This window comes from Fusarium sambucinum, chromosome I (genome assembly GCF_050947815.1).
Source record: "Fusarium sambucinum isolate potato_lamoka chromosome I, whole genome shotgun sequence".
Lineage (NCBI taxonomy): Eukaryota > Fungi > Ascomycota > Sordariomycetes > Hypocreales > Nectriaceae > Fusarium > Fusarium sambucinum.
Window position 1 is genome coordinate 8,236,049 of NC_139294.1, and position 20,907 is coordinate 8,256,955.

The 20,907-nt window shown below is 49.0% G+C and overlaps 9 protein-coding genes across 9 annotated transcripts; 4 read left to right on the top strand and 5 right to left on the bottom strand.

Annotated features, from left to right (window-relative positions):
• Window positions 1–1,401: 1,401 nt before the first annotated feature.
• FSST1_005417 (ketopantoate reductase PanE/ApbA C terminal-domain-containing protein) lies at window positions 1,402–2,712 on the bottom strand (the record flags this gene model as incomplete). The annotated part of the gene is made up of 1 exon (XM_083231690.1): window positions 1,402–2,712. The coding sequence occupies one exon, from the start codon at window positions 2,710–2,712 to the stop codon at window positions 1,402–1,404; it is 1,311 nt and encodes a 436-aa protein (XP_083088847.1).
• A 1,090-nt stretch (window positions 2,713–3,802) lies between these two features.
• Window positions 3,803–7,291, top strand: FSST1_005418 (DNA-dependent ATPase RAD26; the record flags this gene model as incomplete). Its single annotated transcript, XM_083231691.1, has 1 exon — window positions 3,803–7,291. One exon carries the CDS (start codon window positions 3,803–3,805, stop codon window positions 7,289–7,291), a length of 3,489 nt encoding a protein of 1,162 aa, XP_083088848.1.
• Window positions 7,292–7,666: 375 nt separating this feature from the next.
• FSST1_005419 (40S ribosomal protein uS11) lies at window positions 7,667–8,339 on the bottom strand (the record flags this gene model as incomplete). Its single annotated transcript, XM_083231692.1, has 4 exons — window positions 7,667–7,818; window positions 7,872–8,032; window positions 8,118–8,190; window positions 8,270–8,339. The coding sequence occupies 4 exons, from the start codon at window positions 8,337–8,339 to the stop codon at window positions 7,667–7,669; spliced, it is 456 nt and encodes a 151-aa protein (XP_083088849.1).
• A 276-nt stretch (window positions 8,340–8,615) lies between these two features.
• FSST1_005420 (60S ribosomal protein uL30) lies at window positions 8,616–10,050 on the top strand (the record flags this gene model as incomplete). The annotated part of the gene is made up of 3 exons (XM_083231693.1): window positions 8,616–8,626; window positions 9,139–9,247; window positions 9,424–10,050. 3 exons carry the CDS (start codon window positions 8,616–8,618, stop codon window positions 10,048–10,050), a joined length of 747 nt encoding a protein of 248 aa, XP_083088850.1.
• A 306-nt stretch (window positions 10,051–10,356) lies between these two features.
• Window positions 10,357–11,119, bottom strand: FSST1_005421 (HesB/IscA family protein; the record flags this gene model as incomplete). The annotated part of the gene is made up of 2 exons (XM_083231695.1): window positions 10,357–10,728; window positions 10,778–11,119. 2 exons carry the CDS (start codon window positions 11,117–11,119, stop codon window positions 10,357–10,359), a joined length of 714 nt encoding a protein of 237 aa, XP_083088851.1.
• A 715-nt stretch (window positions 11,120–11,834) lies between these two features.
• Window positions 11,835–14,525, top strand: FSST1_005422 (translation initiation factor eIF3 core subunit c; the record flags this gene model as incomplete). The annotated part of the gene is made up of 3 exons (XM_083231696.1): window positions 11,835–12,171; window positions 12,234–13,210; window positions 13,263–14,525. 3 exons carry the CDS (start codon window positions 11,835–11,837, stop codon window positions 14,523–14,525), a joined length of 2,577 nt encoding a protein of 858 aa, XP_083088852.1.
• Window positions 14,526–15,690: 1,165 nt separating this feature from the next.
• Window positions 15,691–16,476, top strand: FSST1_005423 (hemerythrin domain-containing protein; the record flags this gene model as incomplete). The annotated part of the gene is made up of 2 exons (XM_083231697.1): window positions 15,691–15,993; window positions 16,045–16,476. 2 exons carry the CDS (start codon window positions 15,691–15,693, stop codon window positions 16,474–16,476), a joined length of 735 nt encoding a protein of 244 aa, XP_083088853.1.
• A 275-nt stretch (window positions 16,477–16,751) lies between these two features.
• On the bottom strand, window positions 16,752–17,759 carry FSST1_005424 (uncharacterized protein; the record flags this gene model as incomplete). The annotated part of the gene is made up of 1 exon (XM_083231698.1): window positions 16,752–17,759. One exon carries the CDS (start codon window positions 17,757–17,759, stop codon window positions 16,752–16,754), a length of 1,008 nt encoding a protein of 335 aa, XP_083088854.1.
• A 786-nt stretch (window positions 17,760–18,545) lies between these two features.
• On the bottom strand, window positions 18,546–20,387 carry FSST1_005425 (DUF4246 domain-containing protein; the record flags this gene model as incomplete). The annotated part of the gene is made up of 1 exon (XM_083231699.1): window positions 18,546–20,387. One exon carries the CDS (start codon window positions 20,385–20,387, stop codon window positions 18,546–18,548), a length of 1,842 nt encoding a protein of 613 aa, XP_083088855.1.
• Window positions 20,388–20,907: the final 520 nt, after the last annotated feature.

Genomic DNA, 20,907 nt, shown 5'->3' on the forward strand with positions numbered 1-20,907 from the left:
GTGGACCATCCGAGCGTGCATGTTACCAATGTGGCGAAAAACATGGTGCCTCATTGTGACGTGGTGAAGGACAGATGTGAAGGGCTGCATGTATGTGTGGGCGCGCGGCTGGAGGAGATGCGAGGAGCCATCACACGATGCCGAGGGTGGTTTCTAGCAGTTGTAAGGTGACACAAGATGCTGTGATGTTTGGATGGTCTCGTGCGCCGACTTCGGGGTCGCATGTACCGTTCCCATCCATCAAGGCTATCCCAGCGCTGTATAAGTGAGGCAGCTTTGCCACATCTTGTGCAAACTACTTGGCTGCCCGGAAATCAATGCTGTCCTGTGGTTCAAGAGCTGGGAGACAGAAAAGGCTACCGCCGTTGAAACATCCCCAGTGAAATCTCCGATATGCAACGTCTAAGCGAGGCATGATGGATGGTCGATGTCGATTATTTGATGTAGGTACTGCATAATGCTGGTCAAGCAGGTTGTCCGATATGTAGAAGATTAAGCCTGAAACTGGCTTCAAGTCCCGGTCACTACACCGACGATGTGTGATAGAGTTGGGGTACAACGCCCCCTTCAACTTGGTCATGGATTTGTCACCCCTTAGACAGATTTTTTGCTCATCCTAGGGCTATAACGGCCTGAGACTTGATGTGACATTGGCCAACGGCGGGCAGAGGTTGGTCGATGACGGTGGTGTCTTTTCGGTGATGATGCATTGCGACGCTGGACTTGGTTAGGTGCCTGCATGTTTCTCCTTTGCCCCACGACAGAGTCAGTCTTTGAAAACGTTTGTTTCATCTGGTTGGCAGAACGGTTGTAGAGCCTGCTAGCGCGACTGGATAACCACCTGTGTTATGCCCTATATCACTGAGTGTTATAAGTCGGGTTGAGTCGGTACCCTGGCGATCGAGACCAGGAAAGAAAGAAACGCGACCAAACAAAACGAAACAAAACACGCCACTTTCGGAAAACCCCCCAGGCGAGTTAAATCAACACAACAGGACATGTTCCCTAATGCGGATGAGAGCCATATTGGTGGTTATTAGATATCTCGTGCTCCTTGTCTTGCTATGTTATGTGTTAACGTTGACCCGAAGCCGATCACAATCCTGGTCAACCGAGCTGTATGTATACATCTGACCCATGCCAGGGGCAACAAAAAAGTTAGCATTTAAGCTCCAGGTTATAAAAATAAATGATCCAAAAGTGTACTCTCAAGTGATAGGAACCGACTTACTAATTTCGTCTCTTATGTTTCGGCGACCAAGTTTTTTCGTCTTGATACCCAAAGGCCATGCCCATCCAAATATCATAAGCGGGGCATTCGAAGTGACCGCGTCAACATCTCTGCAACGCGTAAGGGTGCGTCCCCAGATCTGTAATTACCGGTCGGTAGCCGTGACTCTTTCATGATTTCCCTGTATCCGTCACGGAACAGCTGAAATGTTTTCCGAGTTGATCCACATCTAGGGTACGGCCAGCCTCCACCAGCTCGACTAAGGTAGCATGGCATGTAACGTCCAGCTCTGGATCCAGAAAGGCTGCCATCTCGACTAGCCAGCCGTTAAAGTCCCTGATCTCGGTTGATCTGCCGGCGCGTACATCTTGCAGCATGGAGCTTGTGTTGTCCCTGACCTTGTGACCCACTTGATAGATCATGTCCTTCAGCTGTGGGCGAGAGAATCTTTTGCGCAAGCTTTTAGGCGAGAGATCAATAGTCACGTCTGGTTCTGCTGGTAGTTGTTTTTCCTGTTGTCCGATGATTTCTGCACTGCTTTCATGCGCCACCAGAAGTTGCAGTACTTGGCTTGCCTCGTCTAAAAGTTGGTCAATAACTTGAGAAAGAACCTCATTGTCCTCGCCAAACAGGGCGCCGTTCTTGCACCCGAGGATAGCTGTTAGAGGATTTATTATAGCATTGACCACCAGTTTCTCCAACTGCAATATCCATAATTCTCCTCTGGATACCGATCTGGCGTCCAAGTGCGGCGCTTCCAGCAACTGCTTTACCAGATACGCCGTCCTGTCGACCGACAAGGAATTCGGAAGAACTGCCCCTACAACCACATCTGCCTGAGAGGCATGTAGGCTCTTGAACGTTCCTTGTGAAGTGACGCCATGCGTTGTAACACAAGCCAAGTAGTTGGGCTCATGGCTACTGTGATAGCGATGGGAAACATACGACGATCCATGGGGTGGCCATAGTTTGGACATTCCATTTTGTACAAAGAGCACGGTGCTGTTTCGATCCAGGTAGCCTCGTACCCGATCGACTTGAGGTAATGCAGCCGAAGCTTTGGTCGTAATTATGAGGTTCTTCAGCTTGTCGCCCTCGGCAACCTCTCGTATAGGGCCAATTTCGGGTTCAGTTTCTGTCCACCACTCAATGTCGAAGTCTTTGTTCTTTTCAAGTTTATCTTTGCGTAAAACTTCGATGCCTTGACTCTCTACCCATTGTTCTAGGAGCTCCTTTCTATGCACAACCAGGGTGATCGGGGGCTTATCCGGGGCTTGGGCGAGTGAAGATGCAAAGAGGCGACCCAGGTTACCGATTCCCAGAATATAAATACGCTTTTCGGAATCACCAGAAGCAGTATATGTTGAAAGTTGGGAGCCATCGTAGGAGGCAAGATTTGACACATTCCAGGCAAACAATGTCGGTGTTGGTCTTGAATCGCTGCAGCATGCTTCCAGCCACGACGGCTTTTGAGAATACATTCTGGTGGATGCCGCGGGCCAGGTTATTGATTTCTGCGTATTATGTCTAAGTAACAAGACTGAACGAGATCTCGACAGAAGAAAGCTCATTTTTGATGGTATGGGTTGGAGAGCTGATTTATATGAGAACCGATGGCGCCGGTATTGATGGAGATATCAATGACGCTGTGTGATCTCACAGTACACAAAGATCAATTATAGATATGTTTTTGTCAGTAAAACATTGGGATGGAGAGCGTGGGAAAGATGATATGTCATGGTTCGATGATGCTTCGGATGTCGTTGAATACGAGACTGGTGATCTGAGTTCAATGCTGGGGCGGTGGAGTTTGGTACACAGTGTATAGTGTCTTTCAGGTATATTCGGTACTGTATGTTGGCAGTCATAGACAATTGGTTATGAATTACAGCAAGACTTTGTTTACTTATGGTTTGTCTCTATCAGACTTTGAGGAACATATTCTATTAATCAATGGTAGTTTTTTTCCTTATACACAACTTAGTCAATTGAAGTAATTATCGGTTAAATAGCTAGGCATGTCTATGCGATTAATTCATCGTGTATACAAGTTGATACTAATAACTTTTATGTTTGCCTTGTCATGGCCATCCCAAGCTATATTGTATCAAGAAGAGATTACTATTCGTTGAATCTACAAACTCAGGCTATTTAAGAACATGGGATACTTTACAAACTCTGTTTTGTTTGGGTTTGGTTTAGGATGGTCCATCTCCAAACGAAAGACCCGCCTGGTGCCTGGACTGGATTGTTGTGCGCACCAATTAGCGCACGTGTGACGACTCCTTCTCTAGCACGCCCTCCCTTTCAGCCTAGAGTTAACTACCATCATCTTCACTTTCTCTACGTCATTATAACTTATTAATTCTCTAACAATTTCATCAAAATCTTCAAACCTGCTATTGCAGTTATAAACACAAAAAAGTGTCGATGTGCACGCAACCGTGATTCATGCTGCTCATTCACTGAAAATCTGCCATTCTCACATTTCAACAACTACCCCCTCTAATCTCCTTGCTCATTTCCACCAGGCGCATGACAACGATATATCAGCACGCGCCTCCTTCAACCATGGCAGTCCAAGATGCGGGCGGCTCAGAAAATCAGGAGGTCGACAAGGCGGCGCTTCTTGATCAAATGGTAGCTGCGGCTCAGGAAAGCGTGACGCAAAGCCAAGACCAAGAGGAGCAGCCAAACACCGAAGGACTCAACGAGGAAGACGCCCTGCGGAATTTGACTGGCACTGTCCGAGACCAGAATGATCTGGAACGTGACATCACACTACAAGCCAACGCTGCCTTGAATGAAGCTGAGGATAAAAAGGACCAAAACCGTATAACAAAATTGCACGAGACCAAGCAGCGACTTCAGGTTCAACTAGGCAAGGAAAAGAATAACCTTGAGGCTGCACACAGCAACGTCTACAAATCTCGAAATGCCCAGAAGAACATCGCCAAATTGGATGAACAAATCCGTCAAATAACCAGTGACATTTCGGATTTCCAGGCACGAATATCCAAGCGTCATGAAGACAACCCCGTTGAGGATCCCAAGAAATCCAAATCTATAAAGCTTCCTGGCGAAACCAATCGTGAATTTCTAATCCGAACTGGAAAGATTACACCGTTTGCCAAGATCGGAGGGCCGCGACCGGCAGGGATTCAAGGGCAACTCGCAGAAACTATCTTGGACGCAGAGGAAGAGGCAGCGGCAGAACAATTAGGAGGGGAGCTTGAAGGTCCCGCTTCTCACCAGCGGCTTCGACGTCCAGGTTTTGCCGATGAACTCGAGCCAGAAACAGCACCGTCTCAGCCGGCTGTGACTATTGCTGAGAACGAATTCTCACTACGGCCGAGGAAAAAGAAACGTACGCAAAAAGAACGCAGTCCATCCGCTGATTTTGAACCTGAAGCGTCCGGCAATGATTCACATGACGATGACGTCTGGCAGCAAGGAAATGAGGATGACCTGATCAGAGAACAGCGTCGCCAGGCCAAAGCAAAGGCGAAAGTCGCCGATCAAGAGCAGATTGATCTTAGTAAGATCGATGATGGCAATTTGTCACATTTCAAGACGAGACTGAATGACTGGGTGGCGCGCCGAAGCCGCGCAAGAAAAGTCCGGCGCCAAACAAGTGACATGTCTGCCGATGCCAACGAGAGCGACGACGACGAGGAAGAATGGTTCAAACCTGCACCGGACTTTCCAGATTATGATTTCGGCGATGGCCTGAAGCTCCCTGGTGATATTCACCCGTCACTCTTCGGTTACCAAAAAACGGGTGTTCAATGGCTTGCAGAACTCTACAAACAGAATGTGGGTGGCATCATTGGCGATGAAATGGGCCTTGGGAAGACGGTACAACTGATCGCTTTTATCGCTGCTCTTCACTACAGCAAAAAGCTGCATCGGCCGGTCATTGTCGTTGCTCCTGCTACCCTTCTCCGGCAATGGGTGAGCGAGTTTCATCGTTGGTGGCCACCACTTCGCGTGTCCATCCTACATGCTTCAGGCAGTGGCATGATGAACCCGAGATTTGAAGATGAATACGATCTGGATCATTACAAGCCCCTCGCTACCAAGTCTGAAAAGGCTGCGAGTCGAATCGTCAATGGAGTTGTCAAAAGTGGACATGTTCTGGTAACCACATACACCGGTCTCCAGACATACGCAGATACCTTGCTGCCAGTTGCATGGGACTACGCCGTTTTGGATGAAGGTCACAAAATTCGAAATCCAAATGCGGAGATCACTGTAACTTGCAAGGAACTAAACACGCCAAACCGAGTTATTCTCTCTGGTACACCGGTGCAAAACAACTTGACTGAGCTATGGTCACTGTTTGATTTCATCTACCCCATGCGCCTGGGAACGCTCGTCAACTTCAGGTCTCAGTTTGAGATCCCCATTCGTCAAGGTGGGTATGCAAACGCTTCTAACTTGCAGGTCATGACCGCGGAGAAGTGTGCAGAGGCCTTGAAAGAGACGATCGCAGAATACCTGCTTCAACGTTTGAAAGTTGATGTAGCTGCTGATCTTCCCGAAAAAACCGAGCAAGTCCTTTTTTGCAAGCTGACTGATGGTCAACGTAAGGCGTACGAGACCTTTATAAAGTCAGATGAGGTTTCGGCGATCTTGAATCGAAGACGACAATCACTCTATGGAATCGACATTCTACGCAAGATTTGCAACCATCCTGATCTGCTTGACAAGAGCCTGGGGAAGAAGGCTGGATACGACTTTGGCAACCCCAAGTTATCAGCGAAGCTCCAACTCACAAAAGACTTGCTGCAAAAAGTCATGATACCGAATGGACACAAAACGCTCCTATTCTCGCAGGGTAGGCAGATGCTCGACATTATTGAGAAATGTATGAGCGAATGTGGGATTTCCTATGTTCGAATGGATGGAGAAACACCCGTGGACCAGCGTCAGCCAATGATTGACAGATTCAATGAATCTCCGGGTATACATGTGTTCCTCATGACAACTCGAACTGGAGGGTTGGGAACAAACCTCACAGGCGCTGATCGAATCATCATCTTTGACCCTGACTGGAATCCGTCCACAGATCTGCAGGCCCGAGAACGAGCATGGAGACTGGGCCAGAAGAAGCCAGTCAAGATCTATCGGCTCATGACCGAAGGAACTATTGAGGAGAAGATTTATCATCGGCAAATTTTCAAGCAGTTCATGACAAACAAAGTCTTGAAGGATCCCAAGCAGCGAAGCAGTTATGATCTGTCCGACCTCTACGATCTCTTCAGCTTCAACACGGGCAAAGACGCAAGTGCCAACCGGAGTGAAGTTTTCAAGAAGGCACAAGTTTCCTTGGCCAATGGTGATGAAGGTGGTGACGGAAACCTTGACCCGAATCATGTCGAGAGTCAAGATCGTGAGAAGGACGTTGAGGGCAGAGAACTTAAGCAAATGGGTCTGGTGGCCGCCATGGAAGACTTCAGAGAAGACAAATCCGCCAACGACGAAAAGCGTATGTTGGAGGGCATCTTTGCCAAGTCTGTCAACAATGCATATGACCACGAGGCCATTGTCAATGGACCACAAAAGCCACAGGCGGATATCTCAATCCTTCAAGACGAGGCAAATCAAGTAGCACGTCAAGCTGCAGCACATCTTCGACAGGCTGGCACTGATGCACGAAGGGTTCCCATTGGCACTGTTACGTGGACTGGTGAAGTCGGACAGGCGGGCCGTCCCGGAGCCAACCGTCGTCGCGGAGGGCCAAGTTCAGCCGGTATCATGAGTAACCTGGCAGATCGCCAAGGACTTGATACAGGAAGTGGGAGAAGCTCTCGCTCGGGGACCCCAGACATGGACAAGAATCTCAAGTCCAAGGATTTTGTAGCCATGATCAAGACTTTCATCAACCGTCACAATGGTCGCGTCCCCAGCAAGATGCTAGTGGACCACTTCAACCCGTACTGTCCAGGCAAGAAGCAGAGCGACGAGTTCAAAGCAGCGCTGGACAAGGTCGCAGTCTTGAACAAGACGGGAGGTGCAGGAAGAGGAATCTGGACATTAAAGCCAGGCGTAAAATAGACAAAGGAACGACACATCGTCTTGCGAGGCGTTCGGGCAGGAAATGGCATTTACATCGGAAAGCGTGTGGCTTTTATACAAGATATCGTTGTGTAATATGCATTCAATTGCTTTTATTTCATTTCATCGTGGAACGTTAACCGTGAAGCTACAGGATGTCACATCGATGATAAAGTTTGACGAGCAGGATGATTCATAGGCCTTCTTCGGGCGAATTTTCAACTGTCTACTGCGTCCTAACCCATAACCTGACCAGGCTCTGCAGTGTAGACTGGAGACCAGGCGAAAAAGCCGTTCTCCTCGTGATTCTCAACGCCACAGAGAAACCAGATAGCGAAACTCCTGTCCAATCCAAGCCACCAAAAGGTAAGCAGCTCAGAGACGACGACCACGGCGACCACCCTTTCTGCGGGTAGAGTCGGAAGGAGTAGGGGTAACGTCCTCAATTCGGCCAATCTTCATGCCAGCACGGGCAAGGGCACGGAGAGCGGACTGGGCACCGGGACCGGGGGTCTTGGTACCGTTACCTATGTGTTGGTTAGTATTGATGGTGCGATGAGACGGACTCGGTTGAACATACCACCAGTGGCACGGATCTTGATGTGAAGAGCGTTGATGCCAAGCTCCTTGCAGCGGGCAGCGACGTCCTGAGCAGCCAACATGGCAGCGTAGGGGGAGGACTCGTCACGATCGGCCTTGACCTTCATACCACCAGTAACACGGGTGATAGTCTCACGGCCACTGGAATCACCCAAGTTAGCCTCATTGATCCACATATTTATATGACATCTCCAAGCTCTTTTTCGTAATTCACGGGCTGACGAACCTCAGATCGGTGACGTGGACGAAGGTATCGTTGAAGGAGGCGAAGATACGGGCAACGCCGAAGACCAGCTCGCCTATTAAAACATGTTAGTTTTTTCAATTCTTTTTTTCTGATCCTTTCTCGGTCGTTTTCTCGTCGAGGGGGTCGCATACCATCGCGAACGGAAGGTCCGAGGGAGATGTTCTCCTGGGGAGCACGGGTGGTGGTCTTCTTGGGAGCCATTTTGAAGAGATGGGCGACTGCTGGTTATTTCGTCACTTGGCGGTTGAGAATGAGGATCACCAAATGTATTTCATGCGCAATGCCAAATTTCGGCGTGGAGGTGGCCGACAGGGCGGTGGGGTGCGGCAATATAGAGATCCACCAAACCCTACTGGATCCACTGAAAGGTTTTTTGCCGAGAATTTCCTCACCCAAAAAGCGGAAGTTCTTTTCTCAACTTACGCTTCTTCGACCGACAACCACTAACCGACTCTTCCAACAGCCGTCGCCGACAAAATGGGTGCTACGTACGTGTTTTCTCCTTGAAGACGTGGTCGATATGGGCAGATGCCCCGGTTCTCGAGATTTCTTTTGCAGATTGCTGTAGTCCTCTCGCTGGAAAATCACGGTCTCGTTGAGTCGTTGATCTGCCAGCTCGATCTTTCTCGAGATTCTCCCTCAATTGTCTCAGCCTGGAATATGGTGTGAGCATTGAGAGATGTTGATCGAGGTGTTGGATATGAAGACGAAAACTCTTCTTTCCTAAAATCATTATCGTTGAATTGCCGTCGGTTGCTGAAACATGCCCTACACAATTCCTCGACTACTTTTCTCGAACATTACGTTTGGGGCGTTGTCGGATGAGTGAAAGACGAAAACTCAAGATACCCTCTTGTCACAGTCTTCTTAGCTCACCGATCAAAACCATCTTTCGAGTTAGCCAAGCAGAGAATGCTGCATTGCAACAGTTCTCGCACCGGCGCTCTGTTCCATGCCACGCTGTGGTATTGTGGACTGCCAGCTAATCAAAATTTTGTAGCGTTCCTACCAACGACCAGATCCTGGTCCCCGAGACCCTTCTCAAGAAGCGCAAGTCTCAGGAGAAGGCCCGTGCTGAGCGCGCCGACGCCGTCGAGAAGAAGAAGACTGTAAGTACCACAATTTTCTTTTTACCCTGGCACTATGATGGAAAACACACATTTCATCAACTAGACTTCGGTCGATGCTGTTGATAGTTAACCTTCTTTCGGGTCTGACATTGCCTGACTTACTCCAATCATTACTTCATCTACTTGAATGACATGGACTAACCAGTTCGAAATAGGCCAACAAGGAGAAGCGTCAGGTCATCTTCAAGCGTGCTGAGAAGTACGTTCAGGAGTACCGCGATGCTGAGCGTGAGAAGATCCGTCTTCACCGCGTTGCCAAGTCTGAGGACTCTGCCTACGTCCCTGCTGAGGCCAACCTGATCTTCGTCGTCCGTATCAAGGGTATCAACAAGATGCCCCCCAAGCCCCGCAAGATCCTCCAGCTTCTCCGTCTCCTCCAGATCAACAACGGTGTCTTCGTCAAGGTCACCAAGGCCATCACTGAGATGCTTAAGGTTGTCGAGCCCTGGATCGCCTACGGTTACCCCAACCTGAAGACCGTCAAGGAGCTCGTCTACAAGCGTGGTTACGGAAAGGTCAACAAGCAGCGCACTGCTCTTACCGACAACTCCATTGTTGAGGAGAACCTCGGCAAGTACGGCATTGTCTGTGTTGAGGATCTCATCCACGAGATCTACACTGTCGGCCCCAACTTCAAGCAGGCCTCCAACTTCCTCTGGCCCTTCAAGCTCTCCAACCCCACTGGTGGTTTCCGTCCCCGCAAGTTCAAGCACTTCATCGAGGGTGGTGACCTTGGTAACCGCGAGGAGGCTATCAACGCCCTTGTCCGCCAGATGAACTAAGGGATTGTCTTTAAAAACGGCTTTTAAGGGATCGGTCAATAGGACCTAATGGATTCAAAAAAATCTGCATTGTGCTCGGCGTTTTACTCATGACAGGGATTCATGACAGGGATATGGAAATTGATACCTTGATGAATGACACCCGAGTTTTCAAAATTATCTATCTGTGATGTACAAAATTTGTGATCAACTGTAGCAGCACGTGATGCATTGATTGCCTCACAGGGGTATTAAATGTACATGTGGAGAAACCGCTTTAAAGTTTATGAACGCCGTAGCCTCTCATATTCCGATGTGTTTGAGATTCTACATCTTGATATCGAAGCTTGTACCGCAGCCACAACTGCTAGTAGCAAGCGGGTTGTCTGTAATCTTAAACTGCGAACCGATCAACTCCATTGTGAAGTCAACTTTGCTGCCCTTGAGGAGGTCAAGGGATGGTTCATCGAGTATGATTTTCGGACCGTCCTCCGAAGCAGTAGCCGGATCAGCGTCATCGGGGATGTATTGGAAAATCGTGTCGTCTTCGTTAACGATGGAGGACCATTCGGCAGCATCCTTGGCTGGTAAAGTGACGAGACTCATGAGATATTGGAAGCCATGGCAGCCGCCACTCTCCACCTGAATTCTCAAGGCGAGGTTCGGGTTACCATCCTTCTCCATGATCTTGTTGAGGCGCTTTGTGAAGTCAGCAGTGTTTTGCGTCAATACTATCTTTTCGAATTACCTTGGCAGCCCGGTCGGTAATTTCTAGCATCATTTCGTTGCCATCTTCGTCTTGTTGGGGATTCAGTATAGCCCGTGTCTTTTGCCGTATAGCCGATGTCGAGAATTGCCGCGTTGCAGTTTCTCGCAACTTATAACTCCATGATCTTCCCGAGTGGGCATATGCCCTGTGGCGGTTAACCGTGAGTCTAGAGGCTCGCAGGCCGGTTGGCGGAGTGCATCGCGGGACAAGAAACTCGAGAGGTGTTGAGGATTGAACAGATGTAGTCGTATAGCTTCGTCGCGCAAGCTGCATAAAGGAATTGACGGTGGATTGCGCATTGGCGCAGTGAACTCGGGCCATGGTGAAGATATTAAAGCAAAAGAATTGAGGTTGTCACGATGATGTTGGTGACAGAATTACGTAGTGGATGCTGAGAAATCCATGGCCGAATCCGACTCATCCACTTGCCTCCGGACCTCGAAATTCTTTAGACCGGAGACCGACCTGGAGGGCAAGTTCGGCTTAACGGCGGGAGATAGCGGAAGATACGTACCGGGCTAAGAATACCTACCAAGGTAATTTATTTGTACATATGTCTTTTCAACTATTAGTACTCTTGCTAGTTGTCCAATATCTATTTCAACTTGTAAAAATCGGATCTGAAAACGAAATCATTTGATCTGAATTTTCTTAAAACATATTTTGATGCTGTTATCTGGTTTCTTACTCTAAGATAATGGCATAAACTTAACATCTGATAAAAATGCCAGACTATACAGTTATTATAAATAATTAATGAAAGATTTCAATGTTATAGAATGTAATAAACAAAGTCTCTTTTGGGTTGATTATATACTCTCCAACTTTGTTCAAAAAAGCTTGTGACTCATGTTAACTGAAGATAAAAACAGATTTCAGCCACTCGTGGCCGTGCGAACGAGGCAAAGCACGCACCTCGCTACAACCCCAATAGCCCAAGCAGCCCCACTCCCACAATCTAGGGAATTTTCCTTCAGAAACAACCCCGCGCACTTCAGCCAGCAGACAAGTTTCAGTGCCCAAGAAATCGCCCATCATGTCTCGATTTTTCCGCGGCGGCGACGACAGTTCATCCGACAGCTCCAGCGAAGAGGAGGAGCTCTACTCCGAGGAGGAAGAGGAGGAGGAGAAGCAGGACTCTCAGGCCGACTCTTCTGAGAACGATGACAGCGACGACTCTGACAGCGACGACGAGGGCGGCAAGGGTATCAACAAGTTCTTGAAGGATGCCTCTTCCGATAGCGACGATAGCGACGATGAAGTACGAGCAAAGGTCAAAAGTGCAAAGGACAAGCGCCTAGACGAGTTGGAATCATCCATCAAGCAAATCGAGAACGGTCAAAAGAACGGCGACTGGACCCTCATCTCTGCCGGTACGAGATCACCCATCGAACTTTTTCATCGACTTTGTTTCTCAAATACTAACAAAAAATAGAATATGAAAAGCTCAACCGTCAGGTCGCCAAGCTGCCTGGCAGCAGACCTCCTAAGCCCTACATCCGTATCCTCGCCGAGCTTGAGGACTTTATGAACGAGTCTCTCGCCAAGCAGAAGGTTACCCCCAAGAAGATGAACGCCATCCAAGCCCGATCTCTCAACGCCGTCAAGCAAAAGGTCAAGAAGACCAACAAGGAATACCAAAGCCAGATCGATGCCTACAGAGCCGACAAGGATGCCTTTATGGACTCTTCAGACAACGAGCCCGTTGTTCCTGTATCAAAGCCCAAGAAGGTCTCTCTCCAGGTTGATGCTGCTCCTGCTGAGGAGGGTGACGACGATGGTTTCGCTACCGTTGGAAAGGGTGGCCGCACACTCCAGTACACTCCCGAGAGCATCTTCAAGCACCTGCGAACCATTATGGAGTCTCGTGGAAAGAAGAACACCGACCGAACAGAGCAGATCAAGACCATGGAGAAGCTGGGCGAGATCGCCAATACCCCTTACCAGAAGATCCGCGTTCTCCTTACTCTTGTCTCTACTCGCTTCGATGTCGGCTCTGGTGGCGCCTCTGCCATGACCGTCGAGAACTGGAAGGCTGCCGAGAAGGAGCTCTCAAGCCTTCTCCAGGTTCTTGAGGAGAACCACGACTTTGTCGTTGTTGAAAACGCTGAGGAGTGGGATGATGATGAGAAGCCTCCCAGCCTGCAAGAGGGTGAGAAGCACATCAAGGTTCCCGGCAGCATCGTCTCTTACATCGAGCGTCTCGATGATGAGCTTGTCCGCTCCCTCCAAAGCATCGACCCTCACACCTCTGAGTACATCGAGCGTCTGCAAGACGAGGGTGCTCTCTACAACATCATCTTCCGCGGTCTTCTCTACTACGAGTTCCTCCGAAAGGACGACTCACTGGAGATTCCCCAAGACAGCGTTAACCGAATTGTCATGCGCCGTTTGGAACATGTCTACTTCAAGGTAATTATCTCCTCTTGTCACGCCATTTATTCACTGACCAACATTCTTCTAGCCCGCCCAGGTTGTCCAGACCTTCGAGGAGAACTGCTGGAAGCCCGTTGGCGACTCTGTCGAGTCTGTCATCACTCCCCGCGACCAGGCACAGAACGCCGGTAACCTGGTCAACGTTCTCTGCAACTACCTTTTCAGCAACAGCGAGGGCATTATTCGTGCCCGTGCTATGCTGTGCCAGATCTACTTCCTCGCTCTTCACGGCGAGTACTACAGGGCTCGTGACATGATGTTGATGTCGCATCTTCAGGAGAACATTCCCAACTTCGACGTCCAGACCCAAATCCTCTACAACCGAACTCTGGTCCAAGTTGGTCTCTGCGCATTCCGCAAGGGTCTTGTTTACGAGGCCCAGAACACCCTCCAGGAGATTTGCGGCAGCGGCCGTCAGAAGGAGCTGCTCGCTCAGGGTGTCATGATGCAGCGATACAACCAAGTGTCTCCCGAGCAGGAGCGCCTGGAGAAGCAGCGACAACTGCCCTTCCACATGCACATCAACCTCGAGCTCCTCGAGTGTGTGTACCTGACATGCAGCATGCTTCTTGAAATCCCTCTGCTGGCTCAGACCGGCTCATCTCCCGACGTGAAGAAGAGAGTTATCAGCAAGACCTACCGCCGCATGTTGGAGTACCACGAGAGACAGATCTTCACTGGTCCCCCTGAGAACACCCGAGACCACGTGATGCAAGCATCCAAGGCCTTGGCTGCTGGTGAGTGGAAGAAGTCTACCGAGTTCATCCACAGCATCAAGATCTGGGAGCTTATGCCCGGTGCCGAGGAGATCAAGGCCATGCTCTCCAAGCAGATCCAAGAAGAGGGTCTGCGAACCTACCTCTTCACCTACGCTCCCTTCTACGACACCCTCTCCACCGAGACCCTCAGCGACATGTTCGAGCTTGACTCGGCCAAGGTTGCGGCTGTTATCAGCAAGATGATCAGCCACGAGGAGCTCGCTGCTTCTCTGGACCAAGTCACATCCACCGTCATCTTCCGCAAGGGTGTCGAGCTCAGCCGTCTCCAATCATTGGCTCTTGCTCTATCAGACAAGGCCAGTCAGCTTATTGAGAGCAACGAGCGAACTCTGGAGCAAAAGACACAGGGAACAACAAATGCATTTGAGCGACAAGGCGGCCGAGGCCGAGGAGGACGTGGGCGAGGTGGTGGCCAGGGCCGAGGAGGAGCCCGAGCAGGTGGCAACGCACAGCGACAAGCTGGTGGCACACAGTTCACGGGCGGTGCGCTGGGTGCGGCTGTTCGAGGTTAGGGATGGGGAAATGAACGAGATGAGGCGTCTTAGTCGTTTGCATTTTGCATGGGATGGTTTCTTTTAATGAAAAGGGGCGATGATGCGGAAGCACTCGCTACGTGTCACTAGGTCGAAACGGAATAAGGATACATAGAACTCGTCAAAACACCGCGCTCCTGGACTACTGTGAGGTGATAGGTATGCCTCGAAGCATGGGAGGATATGAAGAAGGGATGTACGTCAAAAGTATAGGCAAGGAAGATGTAGCGGAGTCTATTGATCAGGAATTTTAGATGAACTCTGCTTCCAGTGAGGTTTCCAAAGACCGCAGACAATCTAGAGAGAACCATTTTATTTTATATCTTTATACGCATGCCTCCGGATGTCAGATACATGACGAAATTAGTAGGCCAGCCTATGCTATTTAGATTAGACTTCTTTAGGCTATTTATTTTTACACCCTAAAGCTTAGAGGACAACTTTCTTTCCAGTAAGTATGAATCATAGAGATGAATTAAATTGAAGATTATAGACAAGGTAGTATAACTCTTGTGTAAGGACTTTGATAGATCAGGCTGAACTGGTAATGTGTGAATGAATGACTTGTTTTGTCCAGAATAGTAAGCCCGATGATATCGGCTTTCTTGCCGACTCAATTGAGACTCGGACCATGAGGCCAGTGACATGGATTTGACTTTACCTACTTAGAATCTTGGTGTAGACGAGAATCTCCAAGAAATAGTCAAGTCGTTACTAGTTAGTTAATATGGCATCTCTTTGTGTTGAGTACCTGGCCAGGTAGTGGGTATCACAAAAGTTGGCATCCCAAGTCTTAGGGTACAATAATAAATAACCTAAGAACCATAGTCTAAATAGCATAAACTGGCCTACTAATTTCATCTCTTATGCTTATATTCTGAGGATTGAGATATAGCTAACTGAGAGGCGCGCGCCAAGATGACTAAGTTGGCGCGCGTTGAAAATCGGGCTCAATCAGTCAGCGATTTCCAATCCTTTCGACATTTTCCATTGCGGATATGGGCGGCTTCTTAGTGGTCGAAAGGGCCTGAGACCTGGGCGGTATCATGAGAGACAACTCTTTTCTGGCTTTTTTTCTTGTAGTAGGTATTTTTAGTGAGATTTCTTCTCTTCTGAGATTTCTTGTTTTTTTATCCCACCAAGAATGAGAGCGATTTGGCGTTTGCAATCCTGTAACAACGCTTCAGTATCTATACGCAAGAACATACATTTTCCGACATTGCCACTTAGATCATCCTCCTTCCAGCGACCTATATCCGCAACGTCGCATACTTTTATTTCCAGTAGAAGTTTTACATCTCGAACTCATCAGCAACAAGCAGTCATGTCTGAACCAAGAGCCGAAGATGCGTCAAAGCCTGTCGAGACAAAGACGGAGGAATTACCCCCTCTGTCTGACCATGACTTTAAGGCTTATAACCGACTAGCTGTTCATATGAACTACTTTGTAAGATTAGGCTAACCAAAAGGTTCGACAACATAGACTAATAATCCATAGCACGATAACTTCCGAAGATCATGGAATCTCTTATGGAATGCATGCACAAACAACCGCAGACCTCAAAGCATGTCCCTTAAGCAGTTCATTATGGAGGGCCTGCAGTTCGCTGAACATCTCACTGTGCACCACAATATTGAGGAGACATACATCTTTCCCATCCTTGCCAAGAAGATGCCCGAGTTTCGTGGCGGACGCGCCGAGCTGCTGCGCCAGCATAAGCAGATACATGCGGGCCTGGACGGGTTCGAGGAATATCTCAAGAAGTGCCGCACTGGAGATGAGGAGTTTGAGCTGAGTGTGCTCAAGACCAAGATGGAGTCGTGGGGTGAGGTCCTCTGGACTCACTTGGATCAGGAGGTCGAGACTCTAGGTGCCAACAATATGAGAAAGTATTGGACCAAAGAGGAGATAGCGAGGATCCCTATGTAAGGAGGATGACTGAATAGTTATGAGAGCGTCTATATGAACTGTTATCCAGCTGTTAATCTATGTACATATGTATGAATCGCAGATATCTCCAAGCGCCCAATTCTAAATCCCTGTTTCATACCTTGATGAAGGGGTGGTATCAATGATGTTTCTAAACGAACACTGCCTTTTTATCTCATGCGCATGCATGTAAGTAGTAGCAGCACACAATAGTGATGCCTTTAACGCTAGACAACAGCACGATTCTTGCGTGGTTCCTCGAGTGGTGTCCTTTTCTAAGCAGTCTGGCGCCAAAGGCTCTTCATCATGACGGTTGCTGGCCATGTAGCAATAGCCGCAACGGCAATCTCAGGCATCAGGCCCTGCTCGGTACCCCAATGAGCCGACAAAGGCATCCAAGGGAGCGTGCCGAGGAAGTTAGCCTTCCAGTTCATCTTCCACTCCTCCTCAGTGGTGATGTCGCCGCTTGACGTTCTGCGCGCACGCTCAATCAACAAACGAACAAGCTCGAGGGCAACCCAGACGCTCCAGGAGCGAGCAGCCAACAGACCGAGCTTCGCGCTTGTCTTTTCGGACAAATTGGTTGCACCCTTGCAGGTCAACCAGCAGGCACCCTCACCAAAGTTGTAGACGAAGTTGCAGAGAATCTGCACGGTCATGAAAGCAATATTGACTCGGTTGGGAGCAGGCACCTTTTCACCCTTCTCGTCAACCATTTCACCGCGGAGGCGCAATATGAGATCTCGAGCCTCGAAGTAGGTGCCAATGACGCCCCAGAAACGGTTCATGGTGCGCCACTCACCCATCATGTTGGTGAAGCCTTGGATGTTCTTTGAGAGGCCGAGAGCCAGTGTCGCAAGAGGCGGCGCAGTCACAGTAGAAAGGACTACAGAGCTCGAGGGTGGTATTTTGAAGGCCATTTCGACAACCTTTCGGGCCGAGTGGCGGAGAGTAGTCCGACCCATGATTTGGAGAATAGCTCCGATCAAGCGAGCGACATATGTTGTGAAGAGAAGGACAGTATCTGTGCCCTGGCGCGTCTTGATGACACGGGAAAGGTGTAGAATAAAGTCATCGATGGCTGAAGGCGACTTGAGGAGTCGCGCAAGAGGGCTACTTTTTGGTGAGGGTTTCTTGACGTTGGTGTTGGCGTTTTCTGTTTTTGTGTGGCTCTTCTCAAGCTCAGAGGCCGGAAGTGAATCGGCGACAACGGGCTCCGCCGAGGAAATGGCAATGGCCTCGGCGGGCGATTCTACGGCGATCACGGTCTCAGTCTCGGTCATGGCGGCGGATGATTTGGAAAAGAGAAGCTCACGGTGAGCATTTGATGGAGGGAAAGAGGTACCGAAAAGGAACCAGGAGAGAGGCCCAAGAAATGAGCAAAATATATGAGGTAAAATAAATTAGAAAATTAAAAAAAAAAAAACTGGAAAATAATGATGCGATAGATCCTAGTCCAGGACTCCAGTGGTACAGTCCAGGTTATTAGCGGTTCTTCTCCAGTGATGTGGGGGGGTATTTTCTTTATCAATCAGTAGCTGTGGGGAATAATAACTAGGGGACCCAGGGCCTCATCGCAGTACTGACCGAGGCCAACAGGTGAAAGCTCCGCTTCCGAGTCCCCGTTTGCCTCGGTAGTTTCAGACGTTTGATTCGTTGCGTGCGCCCGAAATCACTCGATACGCCATAAATACAAGGATTACCAGGCTCCATCAATACCTTGTGAAGACAAACCCACGGCTTTGCCAGATTAGGCAACTTTTTTCAGAGCCAAACAGTCATTCTGGGGGATAAAAGCGCAGCAAAGCATCATGACACTTGATGCTGTTGTATGTATCATGGGACCTCGTTGGGTTTGTTTTGTGACCCTATAGGTTCAGTAATGTCATCATGATCGGATCTTGGCCCGTAGCGTTAGCTCTCCCCAGATTTGCATGTGATTGTGAACGGGAACAAGACCCGAAAGGGTCCAACAGGTCACACCGCGACATGAGTACCGCAATATGAACAAAGAGCTTTTTTCCATAACTTGGCTGCTTTCAGTAGGTCAACTCAGGGCACTCTCATCCTTAATGCTCGCAGAAATTCCACTCAAGGTTCCTGAGATTTTCGTCCAGTCCTCTCTGTTGAGAAGTCCTCTCCTCCATCAACTCCTTCCTGATCTCCTTTGCCTTTTCTAGTCCTATAGGGAAATCCATATTATCCACCACCATGCGTGTCACCTCAGGAGGTAGATTGCCGACTTGGCCTTGTAGGAGGCTATCTTCAAACCAATGACGCTGCTGCGGCGGCACGTTTGCCGTCGAGATAATAGGTATCGAGGGGTCAACCAAGAACAACGCCAGGATCTTACGGTGACCGGGCCGTGAATTGTCGGCGAGCTTGAAGGGACTGACATGATGCTGATAGACGTTGGGGAAGAAGAGCATTCTGCCCTGCTTTGTGACAACGCTACCAATATCCTGGATGGTGTCGCCTGCAGCTCGAATAGCAAAGACATCTTCAATGCTGTCGAAGTCGCTTTGCTCGTAACGCAACTCCATCATCATGTCCTCTCTATTAGCAGTTGTCCGGAAATCCAGGCGAGACTCGGTAACGTTGTCACAATCATAGTAATAGAGTGCAGTTGCGCATATATGTTCGTTCAGTTGACCCTCGATATGCCAAGACCCTCCATCGTAGGACGGTTTCTCGGGCGTGAGATGAATGTTTGCCAGCTTGACAATGACCTGCATACGGGAGGCGTTGCTGAACCATCCAGAGGGCTTCACATCGTCCGGTTTGATCTTGACGAGTTGGTCTTGTTCATCCTTGGGCTCGGGGCGGCCTTGTGGATGGGTCCTGTTAAGCCATTCTTCATCACGCTTGTAGTGATCGCTGTTCCAATATTTTTTGGTTCGGGGGTCTGGGCGGTCAGGCTCCCCTTCATTCAGTGGCCGTGTCATCAGTCTGCAACCTCCTGACCATCTTGCCGATTTACAGATTTCCGGCACTCTGCATTGGGATTCAACATTTTTGGTAAAAATACGCTGAATTCGGAAATCCTTGTGCCACCTGTAAATAGCATCCCAGGCCGGTAGTGACTTTTCAATGAACTTCTCAACAACTGGGTAGAGTGCAGCGTGTTTGACAGGATGAGCGTTGTTGATATAGCTATCAATGCTAGGATGGTCCCCTGTCAAGCTGACATCACAGGGAAGCCATTGGAAGCGTCTCGAGAAGTAGCTTGCAGGCTGGAATTTGTCAAAATCCTCTTTCCCGATATCAAATGGCTTAGCGTCGGACTCGGGGTCTTCTGGCACAACAACACCTGTACCACAGTGGGCCAACGCCTCTTTGACATTGATACACTTATCTGGTAGGATACGCGAGTGTCCGTAGTAGAGAGGCCAAAGAGAGGGATGCACGATGTCGAGCACCTTACCATCACTGCCAGGGTGCCAGTCTTTTTGGTCCTCGGAGACGTTTTCCATGGGAGCAACAGCATCTTTAAGAGCATCGCAGAGATCTTGGGAGATCAAGTTGTCGGACTTAAAAGCAGCTGAGGTATAGTCCATGACAGGTATGAGACCGGTCTTTTCGTACAAGTCTGCTTTCAGGCGTAGCTCCTTGATGCACGCTTCGGCCATTTTCTGGGTGAAATCGCCATGTGGCCGGTAGTCTTCCCAAGGCATCTCCATGGCCTCTTTCATCCACTTGGCAGCGATTTCCTCATCCTTGACTTTGAGCCACCACTCGGGCTTGTTGGTAAGATCCTCTATGACCTTGAGCATGCATATCTCGCGAACAGTCAAGGTGGCAGCTTTCCATTCCTTTGGATTATCATCTTCGCCGGCGAGAACTGGAAACGGCTTTGCAACCACCATGTAATTGAGCGGCAAACCAAAACCTGGCCGTTTGATGTCATACATGTTGAAGGTATTCTTTGAGAAGAGGCGTCGTCTTGGAGGCAGGGAGTCTAGTGGGTAGTAGAAAGGTTAGCCTCCCAAGTCTTGGGGTATAAAAATAAGTAGTCTAAGAACTATAGTCTAAGGAGCATACACTGACCTACTAATTTTGTCTCTTTTTCTTCCAGTAGCTGGTACTTGATTCTTTTTGGAACACAACTCTGGAGAAAGATGGGAGTGATGTGATTTTATAGGATGGAATTCAAGCAATCTCTACCTAGGTAGTACTGAAAGCATGGTTGAGCCATTAGAGAGGAAGGTAGGGGGTGCTTAGGCTACTGCACTTAGCCTTGTTCAATCCCAAGGCACCAGTCTCCACTCCTGCCTGTCCGGTATAAACATGAGGCTATTTCCACAGCGAAAAAGAGTTCTAGTTCAAGGCAGCAACGCGTAAAGGAGGGAAAGAGTGGTCGCACGCGCTCACGACACGAAGTCACGTTATCTCGCAGGATTCTACCTAGTAATCTTCTCTTACCCTGAAATG